Source organism: Lissotriton vulgaris, chromosome 9, assembly GCF_964263255.1.
Source record: "Lissotriton vulgaris chromosome 9, aLisVul1.2, whole genome shotgun sequence".
Lineage (NCBI taxonomy): Eukaryota > Metazoa > Chordata > Amphibia > Caudata > Salamandridae > Lissotriton > Lissotriton vulgaris.
This window is the reverse complement of record NC_141697.1, coordinates 433,984,442-434,012,258: the sequence shown is the minus strand read 5'-3', so window position 1 is coordinate 434,012,258 and position 27,817 is coordinate 433,984,442. Positions and strand designations below refer to the sequence as shown.

The following is a 27,817-nucleotide window of genomic DNA, read 5'->3' as shown; positions in this document are numbered from 1 at the left end:
AACAGCCTGAACTTTCAAATTAAATAACTATGTTAATCAATAAAATCTTATCTTCTTCCCAGAAACCTCTTCCCTACCAAAAAATAAAGAAAACTAAAAAAAATGTTGTTTCAGATTGAACATTAAATAAGATTGCTCTAAAATTCTTTTAATTTAATAAAAGGTGATAATTTATAAGATCCTGTAAATTAGTTTATATTTTCATAAATATTTTCAGGCTAAATTCAAGAAAAATGTATTGATCAGGTTGCTGAATTTTGTTATCTTCTCTTGATGCTACTACTGCTCACAGCAATAAAAAGTCTTACTAAAAGTAAATTCTTCCTATATTGAGGTAGTGCATGTTTAATAAACTTGACTCGCTTTGCATAATCTTAAAGCAAGGTTTTACTGTCGTATTGGCTCAGTGAAAGGTTAAAAGAAACAAAGCAAGGAAAAAAGGAGAGACCGAACAAGGAGTAAGTGCTAGAAAATGAGAAATCCAGTCAAAAAAGGTAGAGCAAATGCAGAATTTGATTCATACTTTGAATTTCACAAGATGAAAATAAAAACCTAAATTTAAGAAGGATGCAACTGTTTATAGAGGGACCATGGATGATGCTTTGTCACTGTCTAATAAATAATAAATTGCTGAGTGATGCATTACCCTGTAGTCTTCGTTAGAAATGCTACAGGATCTTGAGCCATGCAGCGTAATTTCCAGAAGTAAAGAACAGCACCCCCAAGGAGGCAATTTTAAAGGGATCTCAGTGGTGGTCAAAGGGTAACAAAGTAGAGCAACAGTCATCATGTTGGGTCATTAATCGGGAGGGTGATAGGATTGGGCGGGCGAACACGTAGAATGGACTTTAGGACAGGTGGCTTATGTCATGCTTTAAAAAATTAACTGTACCATAAAATGAAGAACAGAGAGGAACATGTGTGAAAGAGTGGTCCATGCTGGACTGTTGTCCATTTTATTTTGTAACCTTTGCTCTAAACATTTAACAGTTTTGAATGTATTATTTTTGTATTTTTACACAGAACGGGTAAGATAGGTATTTGATAAGGACAGTTACTCTCCGACTTCTCAACTAACAAATCTGACTTTAAGTAGTGCACCTGCATTGTAATATTTATAAAATGTATCTTTCCCAGTTTATGAAAGCACTACTAACAGTACTCTCTATGTCTTGTGTCCCGTGTGTTGGCAAATGGTAATAACAAACAGAGTTCTTAAAGCTAACACATGAGCATTTGGGCTTCGCTGGTTTTAATATCTCTTTAATGCAAACCATGACCTAGAAATACTGTCAGTTATGTTTTACTTGGACGTCCCATTACAGTACAATCAAGCTGCATGCTTTAAAAGAAAGCAAAGGGAAAAGGTAGGCATATTAGGTTTTTACGGCTTAGAAACATGCAAAGTCATGCAAAGTGTTGCAGAAATGAAGGGAAGAGTACAGTACACAGTTCCAACACCCAGCTGGCAAGAGTTAATCAGGGAGGCCTTCAAGTTTCTTATATTCAACAATGGCAGTTGCAAATTAGTTACAATGATGCTGATTGATTGTCTTAGTATGAAACATACCAATATTAAGGAAGAAGAGGAGGTAAACTTTAGAAGGAGAAAAAATGAATGAAAAATAGCAAAAATGAGTTATGTGGGAAAATGTGTGAATGTTTAAAAGGTTGGTGCACATATCTGGGCCACTGCAGAACATTTTAAGAGAAATACTAAACTGTTTTGGTGCAACCCTAAACAAAACAAAAAAGAGGAAAAATACAATGTAATGTATTATGAAAAAGATGTGATAAAATGGCAAAAAGGGAAAGACGGACAAAGGCAAATGGTATGAAGCATGTGACAATCAGCATAATTCATCAGAGTTGTAAAACCAAAATAGATGGTTATATTATGATACCAGCAGTCACGCAAAGTTAGTTTTATGTTGCACACTGGGATGCATCAACTCACACTGATAAGGGGCTACAACAAGGTAGCAAATTAGGATCACTAGTCAGCTAAATGATAGTTTGACTAGTACATGGGTGCTGGTTCTGATGTGATGATTAGTGGTTATCAGACTAATCATGTTTTACCTCCCAAAAATTATAAACCTCCACATCTGCAACTACAGTCCCAAAGGTCTGCTATGAAAACAAATAGTTCAGTGTCTTAACTAATTGAAGTGAAATATCCCCATAACCAGAAATCAAATCTCATACCACTGCACAACTACACAAGAAGCATTATGACATTTGAGTAGTTGATATGTCAACAAATTGCGATCAAAGTACAGTGTAGCACTTCCTGATCATTTCTCCCTCATGTGATTACAGTTCCATCTCAGGGAAATTAACGTGACAACCCAACTCACAGTAAAATTCATATTTTATTTGCAGATAGGGAACGATTTTTTTTTTGGGGGGGGGGGGGGGGGGGGGGGGAGATTTGACAACTCCATTGCAAAAAATTGCCTTTAGTGGTGCTTTCCCCGGTGTTCAGTAAAAGATCTATAAAAGCAATGCGTGAAACAAAAGGAGATTTAAAAAAAACTTGCAGTACCAATTTCTGCCCAGGAGTGCAATCGGATTCTACAAAAACTCAGAGGGTTTGTGAAAACAATTCTTGAGCCCTATCTATTTAAAATTGCCATTTTCCTTTTCCAGAAAAAAAGCAATCCTTTGTTGCTACCCCTGGACCAATCCCCCACCTCGCTGTTGTACTCCCTTTCATACTGCTTCGTAGTTGCTAGTTCCTGATTAATTGAAGAAGTACAATAAGACTATAATGGAGTTGCAAAACTGAAAGGGGGAAACAGTATGAAGCAGCAGTACCAGCCATCTTAAGTTTTGGGGGCTTAAAATTGTCTTTACAGAAGAGGCGTTTGCAGTCCACTGACTTGAAGCAATGGGTACTTGAATGCTCTTTACCTACGTCAAAATACTAGCTTAAAAATACAAGGGAAGAAGTGATCCAGAAGGTTCTTCTACATTTGTTGCATTTATGCAGTTATCACTTAACCCCTTCGATGCTGATGACGAGCTCAGCTCGTCATCAGCCACGGGTGGCGTGTGCTGATGACGAGCTGAGCTCATCATGTAACGCGGTATTTCGAAAAATGCCTCACAGCGCAAAAATCACCGCAGCAGCGATGCAGTTAAATATATTGTGTTGTGTGTTAAGGCAAGATGACATCCAGCTGTTTTAGCGATTTAATCCTCGACAAAGTGGTCAATGCTCCCTTTTACAATTTAATATTCTTAAATGTTTACACCCCAAAGGAAGATGGGAATAAAATGCTCTATCAGGAAAAGGTTTTTCACTTCAGGGCTTTTAAAAATTGTTAAATCACAGGATTTGTTTTTGAAAGTCTATAAGAATTCCATAGCAGTGTCTGCTGGTATCACAGATGAATGATCAAATCATGGTGTAATATGGGTTGCATTAAAGATTAACTAAATGTTAGTGACAATAATTACTACTCTGTCATCTAACAACAACAACCTACAGATTACAATGACGAACAAAACAAAACACCAAGACACTCAATCAGCAATAAGGTATGTAAATAATAGGAAACCTAGGCTGTTCCTGTTTAGCAATTCCCCCTCCAAAACACAAATGTTCTCATCACGTCACTGTAAGAAGAATCTACTGTGAAGCATGTCCAAAAATAATACAATCTATTCACATCTGATTTTGAGAAACATCTGTGCACTAGTGGACACAGCCGAGGTGATTTCTTTCGAGCAATGACATGTTAAGTAAGTATAAAAGTCACATTCTTTTTGTTCTTGCATTGGCTACTTCTCAGACTGTGTACTGTACTTACCCCATTCCATTCTACGCTCATACTCACTTCCTCCCCTCCGTCTGGCCCACTCTCGTACTTAACAACATCAAGGCTTTCACGGCTTCGCCTTTTCTCTATGCTCTCAGGATCATTTAGTACATCAGCAACTCTCTGTTTGTGAACATTGTCCAAACCCTGTGTACCAGACAAAAGCATACTTGATTACTTCTCCAAACTGCAATCACCAGTGAACCAAGGCATAACTAGTTGACAGTACACTAACACTCTACTATATCATAATTATATCTGTGATACCAAGCTTGAAGGAGTTTTCTTTTAGATTTAGAAGATGAAAAAATGAATGTGTGTTATTTCTTTGTATTTCTCATTTAAAAAATCTTTGGTGAGGTAACAGGTAGTTGGACTAAGATTTGTTGCTCCCCAGATAGATTCGATATTTTCCTTGCTATCTGGATTAGAGTCAGATGTGATGGGCGGGGGACGAGAGTATCTCACATGATGAGAACTAGAAAGACCGATATCAGGACTTTCATCGAATAGTGAATAAAAGAATACAAGGGACCTGTACCTAAAAGTGCTTCTCCTCTCCTGGGCCCCAGAGTACTATCAGATCGTAACTCCAGCCTGGCCACATTTGCTATCGGGCCAGCGTGCTGCTATATGGGGGGGGACCAAATCACCAGGGTTGAACAGAAAAGCTGGAGTTCGCCGCTGAGTGTCACTTGTCAGCAGACGGATTAGGAGTGAAGTAGTTGCCAACTGTGTGGCATCAAGGATTTTTTTTATTTTTAAAACCGCTTTTTTGTTGGTATTTTAGAATGATCGTACATTGACAGTACATTTATTAGTGTGACATAACTTTTTTATTGAGTCACTTAGTCCAATCACATGGATCAGCAAATATCATCATACCTTATGATTTGACAGGATACGTTCTATTTCCGTAAGAAAAATCAGACCAACTGTGTAGCAGCGTTATATTTGTATGTTCATTTTATGTTACTATTCAGACGTATGTGCATTTAATTCTCCCAATATTTATTTAATCTTTGCATCTCAGTAATATAAAAGATGTAAAATATCATCAACCTAACAAAGCAAACTAAAACCAAACAGCGGGCTGTTGTATGTATCATGTGAATATTTCTGACAAGCAAGAATATGTACATAGAGTCACTTGCATTATGTTGCAGGTAGGGGCTACAGGATGTTGGCGGTGCCATGCCATACTATACTCTGTAACTATCATATACTGGTTATCCAATCATTAGGCTCGCCATTCAGGTCTACATTTTTTCATGAATGAAGGGGTTTGTTTTGCCAAATCAATCAGCAGTATTACATGCTGGTTTCCCAAGCTGTTCAGGGGACAGCGTGACATCTTTATTTAGATTCTCAACTTTGGCCAGTAGTTCATCCCATTGGTCTGACAAAGTATCTTTCTGATTCCCTTAACTTATTCAAAGTGCAACAAGTTAGTTTCAGCTTTAGACAGTTTTTATAGCTCTAGTTGCCAACCCTTAATGGGTGGGGCCACTTTGGCCTTCCATTTCCTGACAAAATATGCTTTGCCACCATGCAAGCAAGATCTAGAAACCAGGAAACGACCCTGTCGGTCAGTTGTCAGAGGAACTGAACCAGAAGACCGCATTCAGGGTTATTAATGTTCGCAGGCCCAGATATTGACATAATAATACTTGTAACCTGTGATCAATAATCAACTATAACAAGCCACTTTGATGTGGCTTGAGGGTATATGTTTGGGGATAAATATGCCCTGTGAAGGATGCTAAATTGGATGGGCATTCCAAGAGACCCTAGGGTGTTAGGGTATAACAGAATTCCATTATTTCTCTGTGGCACATCTATTGAGGCACACATTCCATCTTTCTCTTGTTCTAGCTGTATAATCGCTCAGTCTTTTGTAGGGGCCTTATATAACGGAGTTACCTTGTGTCCGGCATCGCCCATTGTGTAAGTGATTCGAATAAACTCCACAGCTGTGGGTTCAATATCAGTAATGTTCCAGTGTGTCTTAAGTTTGTTATGAGGGCCAGTATATGTTAAATATTGTCCCCTATGTAGCCCAAACTGAATCTTGGCCGGCAGGTTGTAAAGTGCCACATTAGGAGCCCCAGCCCTCCTTTATATATAGGTGCCTTTAATTTAGCCAATGCAACAAGTCTCCTGCCTTGCCTCCATATCAGCTCCCCCAAAAGGCTATCCAAGTCCCTAAACACAGCCATGGGGACCAGCACGGGCAAGTTCACAAATCAGTTACCTGTCTGGGGAGCACAACCATTTTTGTTTTTGCCACACTGCTTGCTGGGGCTACCAGCAAGAACTTCGAAAAGGCAACCTTCTCCCTTAGGGATGCAATAGTAGCACCTAGGTTAACCTCAAAGAATATCTTTAACTTTGTGGAACACTCTAATCTGCAGGTATCTAATTATGCATCCCCCCTCCCCCCCCCCCCCCACAGTTCACTGAGCCGTTCTCAACGCCTCAGTAATTGGTCCCACTGGCAACAAAAATAAAATAGGTAATAAGGGGCAATCCCAGCATGTCCCCCTCTTAATAGAATAGTGTTTCGATATAGAACCACTTAACTTATTTTAACTCAGGCTGTGGGGTGAGTACATTTGTAGTAAATAGCCTCAGGTGCCAAAATTACACAGCAAAGCGAAAAAGTATTTCCATCTTAAGGCGTCAAAGGCCTTCTTCCATGTCCATAGTGAGCATGGCCGTACTGGGGAGAGTTTTCCATTACATGGAAAAGGAGCCCATTGTTTGACCTGCTACGCCTGTGAATGAAGCCATTTTTGTTCGCATGTACCTGTCTGGGCATATGCGGGAACTGCCTTGTGGTAAGGACCCTGCTTAACAATTTCCATAGCGTTTCATCCAGAGTTAAGCAATGTGACCTCCAAAGCCTCCTGAGTAGAACTGGGAAGGCAGCCTAGACCTCGAGAGGAATTCTACAGCTCTCTCAATATGGGGGGTTAACATATTAGAAAAGGTGTAATAGAATTTGACTGGCAGGTTGTCTGTACCTTGTGTTTTATTTTGGCCACACCAGTTACAGTACCCCTTATTTGCTGTTCATTAATCCTGTTATCTGAGCTAATTGCAGGGAAGGTCACCTTTGCTAACAACAAAGTGATTTCATCTTGCTCAATCTGATCTACATTTTTGTATATTACTGACTATAATGGGGCAAATCCCAAAGTTCTGCTCATCTGTGACTGGTGTGCATTCCCCGATGTATCTTATAGCCGTGACTGGGAGTTGGAAAGCCTCACCTCTCAAAATTCTAGCTACTAATCTCCCAACTTTAAAAGCCTGGGCATGTCTATATATGGAATATGTCTTTCCATTCCGCAAAAAAAAATCCCGCATACCATCACTCCCCATTTTTAAGTCCGCAAAACCCATTACTCCTCATGCCATGATTCCGCAAATTTTCACAACGCATATGACTTCACTCCGCATGCAATTATAACGCAAATGCATGTGTGGTGAAGTCATATACTTTGTAAAAGTACTTTATCTTTAAAGATATATATATATATATATATATATATATATATATATACATACATATACATATACACACATATATATATAATTTTAAATAAAATGAAGAATTAAGTCTTTAAAATTACATTATATTTAGAACTATATTAATAATACACACACACACACACATATATATATATATATATACATATATATATATATATATATATATATATATATATATATATATATATATATAACCCTAAAAACTAATTCCACCCTAGTCCCTTTAAATACCCCAGCACCCTTAAACACTAACCCATCCTGACCCTAAAAATACCCCTGTACCCCAAAATCCAAACATACACCTGAACCCTAAAAATACCCCTGTACCCCAAAACAACCCCTGAACCCTAAAAATACCCCTGTACCCCAAAACCCAAAACAACCCCTGAACCCTAAAAATACACCTGTACCCCAAAACCCAAAACAACCCCTGAACCCTAAAAATACCCCTGTACCCCAAAACCCCAAACAACCCCTGAACCCTAAAAATACCCCTGTACCCCAAAACACAAAACAACCCCTGAACCCTAAAAATACCCCTGTACCCCAAAACCCAAAACAACCCCTGAACCCTAAAAATACCCCTGTACCCCAAAACCCAAAACAACTCCTGAACTCTAAAAATACCCCTGTACCCCAAAACCCAAACCTACCCCTGAACCCTAAAAATACCCCTGTACCCCAAAACCCCAAACAACCCCTGAACCCTAAAAATACCCCTGTACCCCAAAACCCAAAACAACCTCTGAACCCTAACAATACCCCTGTACCCCAAAACCCAAAACAACCCCTGAACCCTAAAAATACCCCTGTACTCCAAAACCCAAAACAACCCCTGAATCCTAAAAACACCCCTGTACCCCAAAACCCAAAACAACCCCTGAACCCCAAAAATACCCCTGTACCCCAAAACCCAAAACAACCCCTGAACCCTAAAAATACACCTGTACCCCAAAACCCCAAACAACCCCTGAACCCTAAAAATACCCCTGTACCCCAAAACCCAAAACAACCTCTGAACCCTAAAAATACCCCTGTACCCCAAAACGCAAACCTACCCCTGAACCCTAAAAATACCCCTGTACCCCTTAACCCTTAAATACCCCTGCACCCCATAACCCAAACCCACCCTTAAAATACCCCATAACCCAAAAAAAACCCATATACTTACCTTACAACTTACCTTAAAACATATACTTTTACCAATCATGCTTTTAAAATGATTTTCGTCATAAAAGCATGCGAGATAAAAGCATATAATATATGAAGGCATGCGGTATGAAAAAATGCGGAGTAAAGGTACCTGCGTACTAATGGTATGAGGAGTGAAAGTATACGGAGTAAAAAATGCGGAGTGATGGTATTTTATGGTACTTATTCTCTGTAACCAGTACAGCGTGGCTTGCCTAGGAGAACTTCTAACTACTTTTTTTTTCGTCTACAACAATGTAGAGAAAAAGGAGGGAGTCTTCACTGTATCAAGTTTTGAGTTTTAAGACTTGTCTTCCAGTGCAAATATTTCCTTCAGTAGTTTACAGCCTACTGTAGCTTTAATTGATATGCCCTAAATAATTACTTCCAAGGCTTCCGATGTGGTCACCCTACTTAATGTGGTCCCAGTGTTCATAACTTTGTACTCGTCCAATGTTTCCTATTGTGTGGTAGTGCTCCCGGTGGCCGACAGGAGCACTACCTCGCGGGTGCTGCCATCAGCCAGCGGCAGACGGAGCCCCGCCCACTCTGTAGAACGCCCGCACCGCGGCGGAAAAACCGCAGCGGTTAAGGCGTTAAGCTGGATGTTAACAGGTAAATATGGGGGTCAGACATCCACCGCATAGTAACTCGACCATCAGAGGATAATGGTTTGAACTACCTATTAATCTATAGATATCATGTGAAAAATAGATCTTATTCAGTCTGGAATAGAGACATTGTACAAGCGAGTAAAAAGAGTATTCCTTTATATCTGGATGTGAACACGTCCACATATTGAATAGGAACCAATGTTTACATTTCCCCTGGAAGTCTTTGGCTCGCTATGTGGCAGGGAATCCCTTATGCAACAATAGATAAGCTGACTGACGAAGGCCTCATGCCATCATCGACTGGGACAAGAGGAAGCGATTATGAGAGAAGAGGCAGTGATGTGCACTGCCTTTAAAGTAAACAAAATATACAAGAATTGATAGATCGAACGCTTGACTCAATCTCAGCCATTGGTAATTACTTGGATTGCATCCCAATCCGTTGTTATTTTGCACACTATGTCACCTCAGTTTGGACCGAGCTACATGCAAATCAGTCTTGACCATGCTCCAATGGAAAAAAGTCCCGCCCTAACTGCTAAACCAGGTACTCCCTGAACTGGAACACAAGCAACGCAGGACTGTTTTTGCCCTCGTTATGGACTCATCAAATGGGTACAGCTTGGTTCCAGTGACACAGTGTGCACAGGACTCACATCTTGGCATATCTGTCTCACTTAGGGCGACACACTAAAGTATACAAAAAGTGATAGGGGGAATGCTTGAGTCAATTTCAGCAAATCTTACTCACTCAGGCCGCATTCCAGTCCATCATTACTTTGGACACCATGTCACCTCAGTTTGGACCCAGTAAATGTTACTCAGGTCTTGACCCTGCTCCAATGGGAACAGTCCAGCCAGAAGTGCTAAGCCAGGTCTTTCCTGAACTGAACACAAGCAACCCAGGTGGTTGCGCCCTACTTAAGAGTCCATCAGCCAGGTATAGCTTGATTTCAGTGACACAGTCCGCATGGTACCCCCAATGCTGGGTAGCGTCACAAGAACAGCTAAGCCACCCAATAACTGTGTGGCTGCCAACCAGGAAATGTGCAGCCGTTCTAGACTGTTCACTTCCAGGGATTCCAAATCCATGTGGCATAGCAGTGAGCGATTGCTGTTGTCAGAATAGTCTGTACATTTAAATCTTGAGCAGACAGCCAACAGGGGCAACAGACTTCAGATGACAGTCACTAGGATAAAAGTATCACCCTCACTCTGCTGGCAGAGTAGATCCCTCCACCACACATGTTTAAACTGCGAAAGAGAGGCACAAGCAGATGTAGAGGCATATACCCGAGTACCCACTGCACACAGTCGCCCCCATTGCGTCGCAACACTGCAAGGCCAGTAACTATCAAAGGGCTGATAGAGTCAGACCTCCATACATTACATCACACTAAGTGCACGTTTATGTTTTTCAGGAGATTAATGTGTCCCGATGCAGCTCATGTGTAAAAGAAAGTCCACTTGTGCACAAAGGGTCTTTTACCATGTGGTCACCCAGGGGGGGCCTTGTATCCAATGAAAGAACCTACATCTGCCACATACGTGATCCCTCACTGGGGCTCCCACTCTCGCTGTCATACTTTCCACAGTATTCCACAGTATTCTGGGCGCCCCTGGGCTGTGCGGCCTGGCTCCCAGCCCGGTTTTCCAGCAGTGCAGTACCTCCAACAGTCTCTTTTTCCAGCTGTACACTCCTTAGCCCCCACTGTGTCAGTTGAGATCAGACAGTAGAACCAAAGATGAACATTAAGCCCCATCACCACGTGCGGCAGCAGATCCATCCTCCAGGTGATGCAGTCCACAGGCGGACACAACAGTGAGAGTTGCAGGCAGACCTCGGTTGGTTGATTCAAAGTCCTGGACTGTGCAGATTGGGAATATTAGCACGACTCAGTGAGCAGGTCTAACCGCCGTCCAAAAGTTGATTAATCTGACACCTTTAGCCGGATCGACCATGATACAATTCGGCCACCATGGATTAAGGCACTCTGACGCCACCCAGAATTGATGCAAATGTAATGCATACTTCAGGTATTCGGTGTCTGAAAGTTATGATTGTTTTAGAGGGCAGAGTTCAGGTCTTAGTTGAGGGATTTATTTGCACGACTTCAAAACACTATGGATGCAGCTGCCTGATAAATGGTCCAACCGCATATTAAATGCTCCTTGGAATTATTTGGCTCCATAAAGCAATGAGGGGATACATTTTGCAAGTTTGCGTTGATTGACCCTAGGATCGGTTCTAGTGTAGAAGTTAGTAGCAGCCCATGCATGTGACAATGAAAAATGTAAGGACAATGATTTGTTTTTCAGTTTGTTGAGTTGGGATTTGTATCCCCCCTACATTTCCATGGTAATCGATAGCTATTTATGCAAATGTACTGACTCAAGGTTTTGGAAATGCCAAGGACAATCTGACTTCCAATTACCAAGAACCATTATATTTGTTTTGATACATTGACAATTAGATCATTCTGGTGGTTGTACTTTTCAAGAGCATTCAGTGAGCCTTGCTTTCCTACTGGAGGCAGATCCATGATTATAAATACTCCAAACGCTATTGCTTCTAACGGTTGTGCTCAATGTCACTGCAAAGTTGTTCCAACAAAGTAGGTGCTCAACTCTCAGGGTTAACCGTTCTAAAACCTATAAGAAGACATAAATCACAAATGGTTGAGAGGGGCATGCCCTATAATAACAACAGTTTACTTATTCAACACTGTGCAATTTAACCAGTGATATCCATTGACTCAGGAGTCCAAGATTATCAATAAATCATGTGTAGTCGCAAAATATTCTTTATTTTATTTCACAGTATGAAGAAGAATACAGCCAAAGCATGGTTCCACCCCAGGGAGGCATGTTAAGAATTTGAACAGACTTAAATTTTTTTAAATGTTTGAGCCATACTTTTTATTGATAGGTTTAGTTAGACCGGCTACCTGGAATCAGATGCAAGACCCTACTATCCCACTGGTGCAGAGGAAGGTGTGAGCTACTAAATTGGGAAAAAGGCAGCAGTTCTCAGCATATCTCGCTGCGCCATATCCACTCGTCATAAAGTTAAATCATTTTAAGACGGTTGAGATGCGGAGATGTACCGTGATCCAGCTGGACAAATAAGCTGCTGCTTGGATAGACATTTATGCTGCCCAATCAATGTTCATTTCAGTTTTTCTAAAGATATAATTTTAGCCTCCAGACTCACTGGCACTTGTAATCTTTTCTGTGTTTGTCTGGATTGGGTGCAAGAGTCTGTTACTGCCTCTTCTTGTCCTGCATGAAGTACTTACGTATTCATGTTAGGATACAACGTTTCATGCCCCAGAAGAGAAAACTTATGCCACAAATATGGTCCAGATGGAGGTTACAGAAGAGATGGAGCCACCGGGCAGTGTGGCTGTCACTGCTCTGTTGTGCTGAATCATGTCATGTTATACTAAACCAGTCCCTCCTTACCTAAGAGCTGAGATAAAGTATCCCAAAGAGTCAGAGTCAGGCACACCAGATTTAAAGGATATGGGATTGCGGTCACATGTGAAAGACCTCTCAAGTGCCCTCTGCCCTTGTGTAAGTGACTCACCCTGATGTTTTGCGGTACAGTTTGGGGCTTGTAGTCATGTTTATCTGATTATAAATTCAGAACTGCAGGTTCCCCATGCAGAGCCACATCCTCTAGGGGATGGGTTATTCATGCATGGACCTGTGAAACGTGAGAACTTTCCTATGGAAGAAAATAATTCCAGCATCACCGCCATGACAATTGTGCCACAACCATGTCCTGTGGCTGTTTAGCATTATCACTGCGAATGTTAGGTCTTAATTCACTTTCGACATCGTATGTACGGGCCAGTTAAGTTCAAACATGCAAAGTATGTATCAATGAATAATGCAGCAGGTGCAGTAGCACCGGCGTCTAGAGGTCTAAGGTGCCCCTCCACCCCAATCATAGCCGTTTTTACTGCCTTAACTGGGAATGGGGTATTTTCTTAGCTTTTTTAAGGGACTATGTTACACTTGCTTCTCACTGTGCCCGAAGATGAAAACAGAAGTGATCGAATGTGACCCTCCTGCCATGGGTTAGTTGACATATAGGCCACACTTCTCTGGAATAATTCCAATTCCTTACATGTACTAGGAAGCTCGGGAGCTGAAAGCATTTGCATGGATTTATGCAATTAAGGTAATTCCCACACTGTAGAAACACATTAATGGAAAACTCTCTTTGAAGTAACTCAAATAATAGTGATTATACATTTATGGCGGAAATCGCAGGGCCGCCTGGACACATTTTGTCTTTTGCTTGCAGATCTTGAGCTATCCATGTCCGGGATTACCAGTTCATCTTGTTTATCTTTTTTCTGAGGCATGCACACTTGCATGTGTAATTCACAGTGCCTTTGGCTGTAGAGCCCGGACCGTGTTGTTACACATTCCAAAGGGACGTGGAAGCTGCATACCATACATATGCGTGGAAATACATAGCACATTTTTCCTTGTACTAATATCTCTTGCACAGTACAACTGAACAAGCCCACTTTACCCAGCATATAAACACCGGTCACTTGGCGTTTGCAGGGGACTACAGCCTCCCAGGCACGGAGCCCCTTCAAAGTGGTTCACATGGAGGCCCAGTCACAGCGTTTGGTAAATACATACTACCTTAGCACGGTCGCACACAACCTGGCCTGGGTACGGTCACCTCTGGCTGCAGCCTGTCTGGGGCCCAGTAAACTGACAGAAGTCTGCACCTGAGGAGTGAGGAGAAGAAGCGGCTTACCGTTGATATGGTGTGCTCCTGGTAAGACCGCTCCCTGCAGAGTACCATTCACACATAGCTTACAGGTAGAGTTCAGCGACAGTCCTCAGAGCATGTGCGAAAAGGGGGAACGGATGGACTTAGAGAACTCAGCCTACCTGGTCTTTTTTCCCAAGTTTACCCGGAACACTGACTGCTCTCATTGACAGGCGCTTGATAGAGTATGTAGAAACCACTTCCCTCTGTCACACATATTCGAAGCCCATGTACTGCACTCAATGTTACTGGATGGGGAATAGTTTGTTTTCATGATGCAGTGTCAAAACTGATGCCTTAGCAAACTGTAGGCAAGCTAGAATGCCACCATTCAGAATCCCCTTGGAAGGCCTGGGCTTGGTTGCTCTCTGCAATACATGTTGGTTCTTTCTGCCCTACCACTTTCAAATTTCACCAGCAGTCACTGCATGAGAATACAAGAATGTGTGTACACGTTTTGTCCTGAGCCAAGCCTGTGGATGGATTACCTTAAAGAGTCTGTACCTTTTATACCAGCTCTATTCAATCAATTTATTCAAGCATTATTACACTGTTATGTAGTTGTGTACAGTCTTTCTGAATATTTGTCTATATTTTTCTTTTTTATACAAAATTAATGTAGGAAGGCAACATATTCGGATCGGAAAACTCTGTTCTGAACATTATATATCTTTATTAAGTCATTGTCAATTATTTTTAAAATGAACCTTGATTAAAACGAAAAAACAACGTTTTATCAGGGAATTAAGGTTACCATGTTTGCAAACAACTGTCTGCACCATTAACACCATCAATACGCTGGGTTTCAATCCCATCTGTTATTACCAGCTAGGATGATGAACCTCACAGAGTGGGTTAGACATAAGGGCACTAAATATTGCCATAATTGTATATAAGGAAGCAACTAACTAAATTGAGGGTGGAATGCTAATTTCAGGATGGTCTTTACTTTCAAGAAAAATGCCAAATAGTGAAATATTTTTAGAAAGATATAGGAAAAGAAGTGAGGACATATCCCAATTATTAGATGACACGCAGGTTTAACAAATATGAAATATTTTAGTATTTAACAGGTTCCCAAGATAGTGCTGTGTAAGGCCCTGTATGTGGAATTTGCTTGGCTTACTCTACAAAGAACAAATCAACATAAAACACATAGGATACGTTACAAACCAGAAATACAAATTTCTATTTTTTTTTTTAGACTTGCCTGCTTACGAGACCTCATCGCTGCCTCTTCTAATGTTTCAGCAGCTTCAAACTTTCCCTGACGTCTGTAAAGTGCCCCAAGGTTCTTTAGTGTAGTCGTCACAGTAGGACTGTAAAAAGACATTCAAATTTAATAACACACCTTGCATAGTTTGTAATTTGCGGGGTTTGGTAATGAAGATTTGCAAACATCCTGAGATAGGCAATGATATTTACATCACAATATGTTTATGAGAAACAGCAGTGCACCAAGATGCCTCTCTCATGACACACACAGTTAACAGTGCACTACATTTTAACTACAACTGGCGTAGTAATGCTAAATCAATGGTTTCCTCGAGCCCAAACTAGATAAGGAGGAGTGCTTTATGCGCTGGCCTACCTTCCCTTTACAGCCTAAAAACAAACACAAGGAGATGATGGACGGAGCACTGAAACACTCACCCCAGTCACAGATCTAGGTTGAAGAAATCATTGTTCTTTAGCTCACTTCACCACCCCAGTTTAGACCCAGCCATATGCAAATCAGTCTTGACCTGTCCCTCATGGGAACAGTCCAGCCCGAAATGCCATAGCCAGGTCTTCCCTGGACTGGAAACAAGCATCCTGGGACCGGTTTCGGATTAACACCCCTCATAAGCCAGGCTAGCTTGAATACAGTGGCAAAGTGAGCAAGGAACCCATGGCTGGACACACCCAGCCCACTTAAGGTGAACAGAGCAAACACAAGGAGATGATGGACGGAGTGCTGAAACTTTTCAAACACTCACACTCAGTCACAGATCTGGATTGAATCCATCATCATTCTTTAGCTCACTTCGCTCAAGCCGCCGCCTAAGGTCAATGTCAGCAAAGCGGAGGCACATGGCTGCCAAATCTCTCCAGACATCCAACACTCCCAGCAAGTCACCAACACCTGTCATCCCGAGCCTCTACATGGCTGGCAACCACCATCACTCCAGCCATCAGCACCTGCACCAATCAACACCACTGCCAGAGACCGGCAGTGTGGACTGGCAAGAGGCTCAAGAAGTTCAAGTTAGACGTGGTCCGCAAACAGGGAACCAATGAACTTCGACACCCTCAAGAACCAGAAGTAAAACCATTAACAGGAGAAGGTCGCGGCGACTGGTCCAGTCACAGAGTGGAAAAGAAGACAGTGTCCTAGAGCCAGGACAAGACCAGAGGGAAACGGGCGGAGTGCACGCCGCTTGGAGAAGCCTGGTCAGGAGGACAAGAGCAGCGAGATGACCAGACCACGTCGCAAAAAGGAAAGCAGAGAAGAGCACGACGCCATGAAGGAATGAGAAGAAGAAAGGAGTCATGTGGCACGACGCCATCAAGAACAGCAACACCCAGAAAGGTGAGGAGAGGTGCGATAAGTCCACACACCCACCAGAAGAGGAGGTGACATGCGCCACAACATCGAATACAAGAGCTTACAAGTCAAGGGGAACATCGGTAGCACTAGGTGAGGAACAGGCCTCTACCTACAAGTCCTCTGACAACCCGTCGACTGCAGGAATGAACAGGCTAGACCGTTAGCAACATCCACCTTTGGGATTGAGCGGGATTGAGCGGAAGCCTGGATGCGGAGAGCGCTCAGACGTCCGGCAGAAGGAAAACTGACCACTCCACACCAGCCCATGGATATCCAAGGGGCAAAGGCCTCAGGGACACCAGTGGCAGAGGGTCCCGATACGAGAGATGGATCCGTCGCCGTCTACCCTGCACGTCCCAGGAAGAAGAAGAACTTGTGCGCAAAGGAAAGAGTCAACAGCCACCCTCCAGGTGGAGCTACGGATGCATGGTACTAATCTCATTGCCTCCTCCATTCACACCAGCTTGTGGAGTTGGAGCAACGCTGCAGAGAACACCCTGCCCTGCGGAAACCTGAAGAGGGCTTCCGGGACATCTCGTGGCAGGAGAACACCCGCGAGAGGGGCGTCCCAGTGAAGTGAGAGGGGTGCCTTCCAACCTCTCCCTCCTTTGCAATATGAAACCAAGCTGCCTACAGTGAAGAAACCCGACGGACCAGTATAAGACAACCTCCATCAAGTCCACCATCTGGTCGTCCTATTCGGCGTCACCCCGAAAGCAAGAACTCAATGGACTGAAGAACATACTGCCATGGCGCAAGCCCAGAAGAGCACGCCCACCGAAGACCAGGACGTCGAGCCCAAGAGAACGAACGTTTCAGCTGAAAGTTTCCACCGTCGTCATCTAGCAAGCAGCTGAAGAGACTCCTTCTGAAGTTAGGAGATTCACGTATTTTTATGTTTTTCCTCCCACAGGTTCGGACTTTGTTTTATCTCAACTTTTATTAAAGTTTGGGAGGAATGTAGTGCCCTGCTGGACACGCTCTAGTTGTTGTCTTATGTAACCCCACACTGATACACCCACCCACCACCAGCGTCACGAGTCAGGTGACCTGGCGAATAAAGGGGGCGGAGCGCCTGTGCTCGTGGCCAGTTATCTGGTATCCTAACCTCTGGTGTTCGGGTCTGTTATTGCTTCATGCGGGCCTGCGGCCCAACACCACGTAGCATAAAGGATAAATATTTGCATGAAAAACTGACACACTCAAACTCCCTTTTCTCATTTCACCTCTCCAAAGGTTGCTTGGTTTCTTGTCTGAACTCCAACTAACTCTTCATCCAACATTGTAGTTCTTTCTCTCCTCGTGTGTATCTTAATTTTATAATATCATTGGCATATCAGATCTTGATTTCTGACACAAATAACTGCAACTCTGAGTAACTGAACTTCACTGAAGAGAATTGCGGTCTAATTGTGTCGAGATCGGTGTGGCTGCTCTTTTGGAAGGTTTTTGGTCATATTTCTTGGAGAACTAAAACAGTTTGCATCTTTGCATGTAGTATCATTGATCTGATCTAGTCTAGACTTGCTTTGCAGCATCATCTAAAACGATGTAATTTAATTTTGTATGCAGAAAAAAAACTGGATTGTATACGAGGATATCAAGCAAGCTTTGGAGACAGACTTTCAGAATCTAAATAAAAGTATTCTCATTCATTGTTCAAGCAACAAAAGGTTGGCCCAGATGTTCATCTAAAACATGAAATTAAATATTAGCAGATATGGTTATTTATAATTTCACATCACCCACACTGCATATAATTACCACTTTAAGCTTTCCTGAAGAGAAGGCGTTACTTTAAATCTTTTTCACTCTCAATATTTTACAAGCTTCCTGGTCCTTTTGTGTACTCCGGGAGCTCTGTGGAACACTCAAAGCCTGGGAGCCTACACATATCATAAGCCAAAGTTTGAGCTTGATAATTCTGAAGATTGGTTTGTGCCTTATATGCACAACTAATTAGGCTGAAGGTAGAACTTGCAGTCATCAACTGAAACAAAACATATGTTGTTCCCCATGCCACAGTGCTCTTTTAATGCTTATGCCGAGGACACAAAGATATGTTATCAAATCTTGTCATAGTGATAGGCAGAATCAAAATGAATAACAGACCAGAATGTAGGTTATACCATAGAAAGTTGTCTGGGTATATTCTGTGCACGACTGTATATAGAGTCACAATGATCAGTCTAGATAATGCTCAAAGGATATGCAGCAGCAACCACACTTCAAATTTGGAGACAAGTCACCAGGAACAGGAAATATGATATCCTGAGCATATGTTCAGATGATAAATGTCCACAAAATTGTTGTAGTAGATACTTCCACTTTATTTTCAGTCTTGAAATACATCCAAAGGGATACTGTAGCCAATCTTGTAGTACATCCACAACAATACTGAGCCAACACTTTTTTCGTCTTTGTGGAGTATACCACTGACTTCCTCAGAGCAATCCAAATATCTTGTAGACAACGAACAATTTGATGTACAGTCGATAGCACCAATTACATCCCAAGCCTTCTAAATCTGTGGCTGCTAGCAAGTGCAACAAACCAGTATTTCCGTACAACAGTGTAACCCTTATGGGCATTATTCTCCTGAAGTGTGCTCCTCGTCAGGTTACGGTCACAGATATTAGCAGCTCAGGAGATAATTGGTGCTATCACACTTACCTTTTTGAGGGAGTGTATCAGGGGGGCCTTAAGCCCCCCTGGCACCCTTGGAATTGCATTCGCAATTTGTAATTACCAATTTGGTAATCACAATTTGGGAATGCAATCCCATTCATTTCCATGGGCTTATAGGCCCATAGGAATGAATGGAGTGACATTATCTAATAGCGATTCGCAATTTGCGAATCGCTATTAAGTAATGTGTAGGAATTTCCATTTATTTTGCAATTCCTATATGCATAAGGAATTGCGATTCCTAAATAGAGATTCCTTAAACATCGCTATTTAGGAATCTCAATTCCTTATGTTGATGCATGTGGCAGTTGGTTTTTAGTATACAGGCCATGACTCTTCTAAAAAAGATTAAATATTTCCAAAAGAATACATAAACCCTTGGAGGTTTTTGAAAGAAAAAAGGCATCATCTGTGAATAATAAAACTGGGACCTCTGAGCTTGCAATTTTTGGTGGATCGCTCTCACAGCCCATCAAATATGTAATGCAGCCATTAATAAACAGTAAGAAGAAGGTGGGTGCCAGAACACAACCCTGGTGGACTGCTCTTCTGATTGGAATGTCCTCTATAGTTCCAAACCGGACCCTACCTGACCTTGACAAAGTTGTCTGTGTATAGCTGTTGGATCAAAAATAAAAGCCCAGATGGTACCCCCATTATTTCCGAAACCTCCCAGAGTTTTACCCTCGGGACTAAATCAAAAGCAGCCCCACAGTTCTATGAACGAGACATACAGGGAACCTTGTTCTATATCTACTGATTAATATTTTACGGTCAGGAAGCATAAAACCTGGTCTATTGTGCTAGTCTTCGTTTTGACACCAGCTTGAAAATGCATAAGCACTTTGTTGGCAGATATCCACTTGCAAAGTCTTGTGTAAATTTGCTTACTGTATGCCTTTTGGATGCTCTCTGTGAGGCTTATGGGTAGATAGTTGGAAGGAATATTTCTAGCCCCTTCGTGAAGACTGGTATCAATTCTGCTACCTTACAAGAGTTAGGATTCAGGGTTCCTGCAACTATAGCATTTGGCAATTTATTTATGTATGGTCTCCATATTAATGGTTCAGAGCGATACAAATCAGAGGTTCTTATCAAGAACCAGGTGCTTTTCCAATTTTTGGGCCTATATTGTGTTATGGGCATCTTCCAGCACAAATTCCACTACCTCAGTCCTGCCGTCTTCATTTTAATTTTTCATTTGAAGACATGGGATCTACATTATAATCTATGCATGGTGATATGGGTGGGATTCCCCAATTCTCATCCTCAAACATTTCTAGCACCCACCACATGCTGCCTTTCCCATATTTTCAAAGTCAGAGATTCCTTATTTTGTGGGGTAGTTCTGTTGAAAATATTTATGAAAAAGATAAGGAGTCCCTTGTTCTGGTGTTCATCTATGCACTAATAAGTCCAGAGAGGCTATTTCAATTTTCTTGATTATACAGTCAAGTGCTGTTTTTATCCATATAGTTAGCTCTTCAGATGGTCTGCCCACCTTGGATACTTGGGCCTCCATGCTATATGTATTATTGCCTGATCTATAGACTTGACAAGTGGCCAAAGTCTCTTGAAAAAGACATATGTGGTGTTCATCGATGAACTTTCTCCAATCCTCTACAGCTAATTTAGATTTGATCCCTGCTAAGTTCCAATTCAGTATCTTTATGTAGGGTGCTTCATGCGTGTTATTCATTTGTTTACTTCTTTGACCATTAATTCTACAAAGGACAATTTCCGCGGCTAGTTTAGGGTCTATAAACTCTTTAGGTTTATACAAATTTCCTTGAATGTACGAATGAATAGGTTAATCACTTTCCTGTCAAGCCCAATAAGTGCCCTGATCATTATCTGTGAAAACCTGGTCTTCCCTTGAGGGAATAGAGACTAAAGGCAGTCAGTCAAATGTGGCCGTGCCTCTTCCCATGGATGGAGCTGCAACCCATAAAGCTTAACAGGTTTTGCCTTCATTGCGCCAGATGCTTCCTGGGCTTCGCTTAGGAGTTCCAGCTTGAACTGAAATTCAGATCCCTGTGGGGGAAAGAAGTGTGCTGGTCTAGCATAATCAAGCCTTCAACTAACTCTGCATTTCTCAACCTTACCTCAATTGATTTCCATTGCCCCCCTTACACAACATGATGCTCTACATAAACCATATCCGAGTTAACAACTGAATAAAAATGGCGGGTTTTCCGGATCCAATGTACAACTGTGGTCTTTAAAGAGTCTCTGGTGACACCAACAGTTAGTTTGAGAACTATCATCATATACATAGTTTTAACCTGTTAAACTTGTGACCAGGAAAAGGAGAAACAAATGTATGGAACTGCTTTAGAAGACACAAAGTGGTTGTAGGAGGAGTTTGTGAGAGTTGGGCAGGGAGCCTTAAAAGTACTTCGAACCAAAGATGGATCTGCACCTTGATTTTTGGGACTGAAATTATTACTTCCTGTGTAAGCACAAGTAACACAGCCAGAGTTTGCAACCCATCTGGCAGATCCTGTATCATACATCATTGGAGCTTCTAGGAAGTTCGATTCAAGTTTATCAGAATCTCCAGGATGTATAGCAGTAGTGAAATCAAAATTAAAGGTGTCCAACAGTTTCTGATTCATGCAAGGCTTGGTTTGGCCAGAGTCACCACAAGCCTTAGGATTACTCGCTTTAGGTCGCTCATCTCTGGTCGCAGTACATTAATGAGGTAAACAGTCTCTGCAAGTGTTGGTGAACCAGCATGGCTAGTTAGTTCATCAGATCTGGCTTTATTAAAAGGACCAGTCGGGTGTTTGGGGGGTTGATTGTCTGAGATGTGATTAGGCTGCAGGTTGCCATATTTGTTTGTGTACTATACACTAGCTAGTATTTCTGCATTTGCTGCACTGCAAGTAGTTGAGCAGTCACTCAAACTAGAGGAAGTTAACTTACCAGCTGGTTGTGGCACCGCTGGGACGTCATTTTCCCTGCACGTTTTAGACCTTTTCTTTAAAATTTCAGCCACCTTTCCCCCTTTAGTTGGGCCTTCTTTACACAAAGCATTCGTCTTTAAAATACTTTCTACTACTTTGAAGTTTTTAGGATCCAGCCTGATGCTTGGAGTTTGTTCTACAGGTGATGAACTTGCAGGTAGAAGCATCTATCAGAAATAAATGTTATAGAAAATATTCCATACTGGAAGAGACTTGAGAAGTTTGGTAATATCATGGTTGATGAGTGATAACTTAACCTTCTATAATACTGAATAAATCATTAAGTCAAATTTAGGGAGCATTTAAGGCAAACATTATTGTGAAAAGAGTTTATACATTAAAGTAATATGTCGGAATGCAATAGAAAAATGTGGAGAATAATCTTGACATTGAAGTTAGGATGATAGTGTAATTTGGATATCAGAAGGCTAATGGTCTATTAGTGAAAAGTTAATCTGCCTCTACTTGAATCTAGCGAACATGAGGGGATTGACCTTTGTTTTGTACAGTTCTCATGGGGGACCAAAATAAGAAGCAAGATGTTGCCATATGTGCAAATACTGATCTGCAGTATATATTTGTTTCAGTTATAGATTTTGGATGAAATCATTTGGATACATATGAATAATGTAGTTTAGGTATTAAGGACTAACTGTGAGGCGAGAATATTGTCAGAATATAAATTGACTGTATTGAATAGTAATAGACAGGAAAGAAGCAAATTATATTAATTTATGAAACGTGCTGCTACGTTATTTTTTTCTGTTAACGGAAGAAATACAATGAAAATTGTCATTATACTGAAATGTTTAATGTTGAGTGGTTTATGAATAGAATGGTCTTTTCCTCTCTCATCCTATGGGATTATGACAAAAAGCCAAAAAAAGAAAAAAGAATGGTCTGTGAAAGGTTTTAGAGAGAAACTGAAATACAGAAGAAAATAATATCCTGCTGAAAGATAGACATGAAGGTTGGAAGTATTTTGAGTTAATTGTTTGTCTTTTTAATAAATTGTACGCTTTTGAGAAAGAAGGCTAGCTCGAAACACCTGTTGGCGGGTTGGCTATTTGGATATAAAGCGGTGTTGGAACTGTGACATAGGAAGGACAAAATCAAAGAAACTTTCTTTTGAAACTACATTTTTGACATTGGAACTCTTATTATGAAACTTAGAAAAATAACTATGTATGTGATATCAAATAAGACCTCCAGTGTTATTTGATAGACTAAATAAGGTTCACGCATGCTACCATGGTATACATAGGCTGTACAAATGTTCAACTTTACTCCATCTAGCAAAACTGGAAAAACATAGGTTTCTTGGAGAAAAACCACATTTTATGTTCCTGGCTGTAAATTGCTTATAAATTGCTCAGATAACTAAACATAGTGAGCTCCATTATTTTATACCTAAGTCTGGAAAAGATTACCACTGTTTCACAGTGTGTGAAAATGTGGAACGACCAGGAACCTATTCATAAAGGGGAATTGAGACAAAGTAAAGGTGTAGGATGAATGAACATTGACCATCATAAAAAAAACTAGGAAATGGAAGGCTTAGTACGCCAATGCATTATGTCTTCAACTGAACTTTCCTCACACCCAGTGGAAGGACTTCGTTCCAGGAATTACTGTTCTGTTAATTTGTCTTAGGAGACAATCAGCAGGATTTTGCACCGATTCCAAACATATTCAAGGGGATAATTTTGTAAAGGTTATTACTATAATAGAGAGCCAAATTTGATATGAGAGCAGGGGGTGTACATGCTCACTTTGTCCACACAGCAACGAGTCCGAACATGACCTCAATTCTTCAATTGGTAACAGTAAAAATATACATTATGAAGCATGATGGACATGAAAAATAACTTCTTGGCAACCGTTGGGGAGTTTACTTAAGGGTAGGAGAAAGGAAAAGGATAAATGGGGGAACATCAGTGGAAGATCTGAGACACTTCAGGTTTCAATTCAGTTTTTGTAAGAAAGGTACTTTTTAATTGGGGTGAATGGTAGTCCATTATAAGTAATAAAGTCATTAATCTGTTAAGGACAGGCAGAGCGTGAGAAGTTCCCCATTGACTAACGCGAGCGTAGGGTATCCAAAATGACGGACGATACGTGCCAACCAGGAAGTGAAGGAGGTGGTCTAGACCACCAACCATGTCATGAGCATGTGACCGCAATCAAGGAGATACAAGAGGGAGCAGCAGAGAGGGACTCGCTGGTTTTTTGCTGGACGGAGAGCGGCGAAGGCCAGGAATCACGTCGGACGGAGAGTGAAAAAAGCGAGGAATCACAGCGAGAGAGAGACAGAAGAGCAGATGAGGATGCAAGGACCCACGTTAGAGAAGACAAACCCCCAAAGCTCTTGGAGAGTTAACAAGAGCAGGAAGAGACCCCGAAAGACGTGAGACGCTCCCAGAGCACTACTCTCGAGACGGGTACTCCAAAGGGAAACTAGGAGGCTGGATCTCTGCTCACCACGGCCCCGGAGGGTCGTGGACTCAGGGAAGTGCCAGCTGCACAGTTATTTTCTTTAAAGGGTTTATGGGCAGGGTTACGAGCCACGCCAATTAAAAAACACAAAATCCCTCACTTAGGCACGTCACAGATAGGGCACTGGTGGTGGTGCACAAATCCCCAAACCCCCATGACTAACAAAAGCAATAGCCTGAACTTGTTTTCTTTGTTTGATTCCCCTGCTTTGCATCATCCCTGCTGAGAACTGCACTCAAGAAGTAGGCACAAGCAGCAAGAGGAGAAGATACACCACCTATGTTTGTTCAGAGACTGCCTTAAATTCATGAAAAACTGTTACACAGTTAAAAAAGAAGCTGTCTCCCTACGTTTGTGATCAACAATGCCAAAATAAAAGATATAAATCCTTAAAGTGGCATACAGCTAATTGTGTGCAAGGGAAGGTTCAGGGTCACCCAGATGGGCTGATGCGAGGACATAGAGGTTTCATAATTTAAACCGGAGCTCAACTCCTGGTAGCTAAGGCACACATCAGACAAAATTTGGTTAAGACGTGTAAAGCATTTAGAAAGAAAAACAGTTTAATAGTCAAACACATAACATAATAAAAATAGACTAAAATGTAATTAACAAAATGACACTAAAACAATAAAACGAAACTAACGGAAGCTGGAGATATGAATTTTAAAAGATTTAAGAGAAAAAGCATAATGAAAACATAAAGCACCAGTAGAAGGTATTGTTAGCCTGCTGCCAGGAACTAGGTGTGATTTCAAGCCAACCGCCATGGAGTCAGCTACACCATGTACATTCATCCCGGTTAAAGATTTTACCTTCTGACTTCGTATTTGAAATGGAAGACAAACTCCTCAGCGAAGCAAGGCTGCAGAATGCATCTGAGGAAGTATTTTTGAAGCTTGAAAGTCCATGGACAGAGTACCACTGAATTAGTTGGCTTTGGGACGAAATGCTCAGAGACGGAAAAGTTCATATTTCATGCCTAGAGAAGTCTGCTCGTCGGCCGGATACTTTTCGTGCCTTTACCCAGACAAGATTTGTACATTTGGACTTAGTCTTTTCTCTAGCGGGACAAGGCTGCAGGCTTTATCTGACAAGGAGTTCCAATTGGCCAGACACCTTCTCACTGAGGACCTGCTGAAACAGATTTGCTGCTGTGGAAATGACACAGGCAGTAGAAGCCGGTCCCTTTAGTACAGTGTAGCTGGTTCTTGGCCGGATTGGCTCAGGTAGTAGATCCCCTGGCGGCTGAAAGTCAGCATTTTTCTATGTTCCACAGCTTTTCGGTGATTGTAGGAGATGTCCGGTTAGACACAGCCAAGGGTACCAGGACCTCAGGAACAGCACTTAGGGGTCAAAACTCACTTGAGACCAACAGAGGCCATCAGCATGATCCAGTCCAGGTCCAGTTGCATCTAGTCAGTTAGTCACTTCAGAAAAACCCCAGCTTGCAGCTCATGTCCCTAAAGTCATAGAGGACATCATTCAAGAAGGAGTGTGTCCAGTCATTCAGCGCTCCTCTCAGGTTACAGACAGCAGGTTCAGTCCTTTAATAATCAACAGCAAGTCCAGAGAATGTTCTGAGGAGGGTGCCTTGGGGTGCCACATTTATGGTTGGCAATAGTTTGTGGGTCTGAATGACTCCTGTCGAACCTACCCATTTTTTCAGCATTTCCTGTTTGCCCTACTGCAAACAATCCAACAGTTCACCCTACTCCTAAACTCCAAGATGTAGGAACACTATCTCGCATATGCAGGCCAAATGGGCCCAGGTTAGTGAGCATCCCTATCTTTTGTGGTCACTTGAAACCAATTTTGGCTGGTAGCTCCCCCCCCCCCCCCCCCCACCCCCCCCAATGGGTTTGGACCCCACCTGGAAAATGTCATGTCCCTGCCTATTTTAAATGTATAAAGCACAACAATAGCCTATATACAAGTTGAAAAAACATTTTCTCTCATAAAAGGGCTTTAGTATATTGTCAACATCCCTTTGGCAGGACCAAACTCGGAAATTTTACAATCCTAGGATTGCAACAGCAAAATATTTTGTTCATAAGGATCTTGGTTTCAACACATGAGAGTGAATTTAAGTCACAATAGCTTCCCTCGATGTAAATTACCAATCACATTTCCTAATAAATAGACATTAGGGGCCAGATGTATGATGCTTGCATTTTGCGACTCGCAAATTGTGTCGCTTTGCGACTCGCAATTTGCGTGTCACAAAATGCAATGTACAACAGTGTCGCAAACACTGTTAGCGATTCCCAATGGGGGGAAAACGGGATGCATTTAAAAAAGATGATTGAAATATTTTTCAGTATAATTTTTTAAGGGGAGGCATTGTCCCTGGGACCACTGCCTGCTCTTGAAAAATATTTTCGTACCCTTTCACAAAGAGGAAGGGATTCCCTAGGGACCCCTTCCAGTTTGCGAATGGTTTACCACCTACTTGAAGTAGGTGGTAAACAGCGAGTGTTTTGCAATCGCAAATGCGGTCGCAAAACAATGGTGCATACCATTTGGACTCGCTGTTAGGAAGGGATGCCCTTCGAACATCCCTGCCTAATAGCGAGTCACAAACGCTATATTGCGAGTCTTTGACTTGCAAAATAGCATTGGTTCATACCACCACAGTTTTTTGCAGTCGCACAAGGTTTGAATACACTTTTCCGACCGCAAAAAACGATCGTACATCTGGCCCTTAAGGCCTTGCAGCAACAATGTAACAAGAAGTGGCTAATGCAGTTTTTCAGTTGTCAGAAAAACCTATTTGCTTCAATACTGCTACATTTATTACAGATACACAGACAATAATGATGGTGATAATACTGGAAGTGGCAGTGGCAATAATAGTTTTGGTTTTAGTGGCCATATTGATGATAGTGGTAATGGGAATGGTAACCGCAGTGGTGGTAAAGGTGTTATCTACTAGATGCATGCATGTCACAAATAATGCACTGTGATGATTGAATGTACTTTACAGATGTAAACTCTTGTATTATAAAATAAACATTGCAGAAGCGGCGGAATGATACCCAAACAGTAAATTGCATAGTATAAGCCCAAACTATGCATACTTT

General features: G+C 41.7%; 1 protein-coding gene across 6 annotated transcripts in view; it reads right to left on the bottom strand.

Annotated features, from left to right (window-relative positions):
• The window catches only part of KLC1 (kinesin light chain 1), a 405,752-nt gene that overhangs the window by 56,455 nt on the left and 321,480 nt on the right, over positions 1–27,817 (bottom strand). For 3 of the 6 annotated variants that reach the window (XM_086937867.1, XM_086937865.1, XM_086937869.1), the window contains exons 12-13: positions 15,202–15,310; positions 3,819–3,974 (exon numbers count right to left, since the gene is read on the bottom strand). In XM_086937867.1, coding sequence (XP_086793993.1) covers positions 3,819–3,974; positions 15,202–15,310 — 265 coding nt within the window. The remainder of the gene's footprint in view (positions 1–3,818; positions 3,975–15,201; positions 15,311–27,817) is intronic. The other 3 variants (XM_086937866.1, XM_086937868.1, XM_086937870.1) reach the window with 1 other exon arrangement.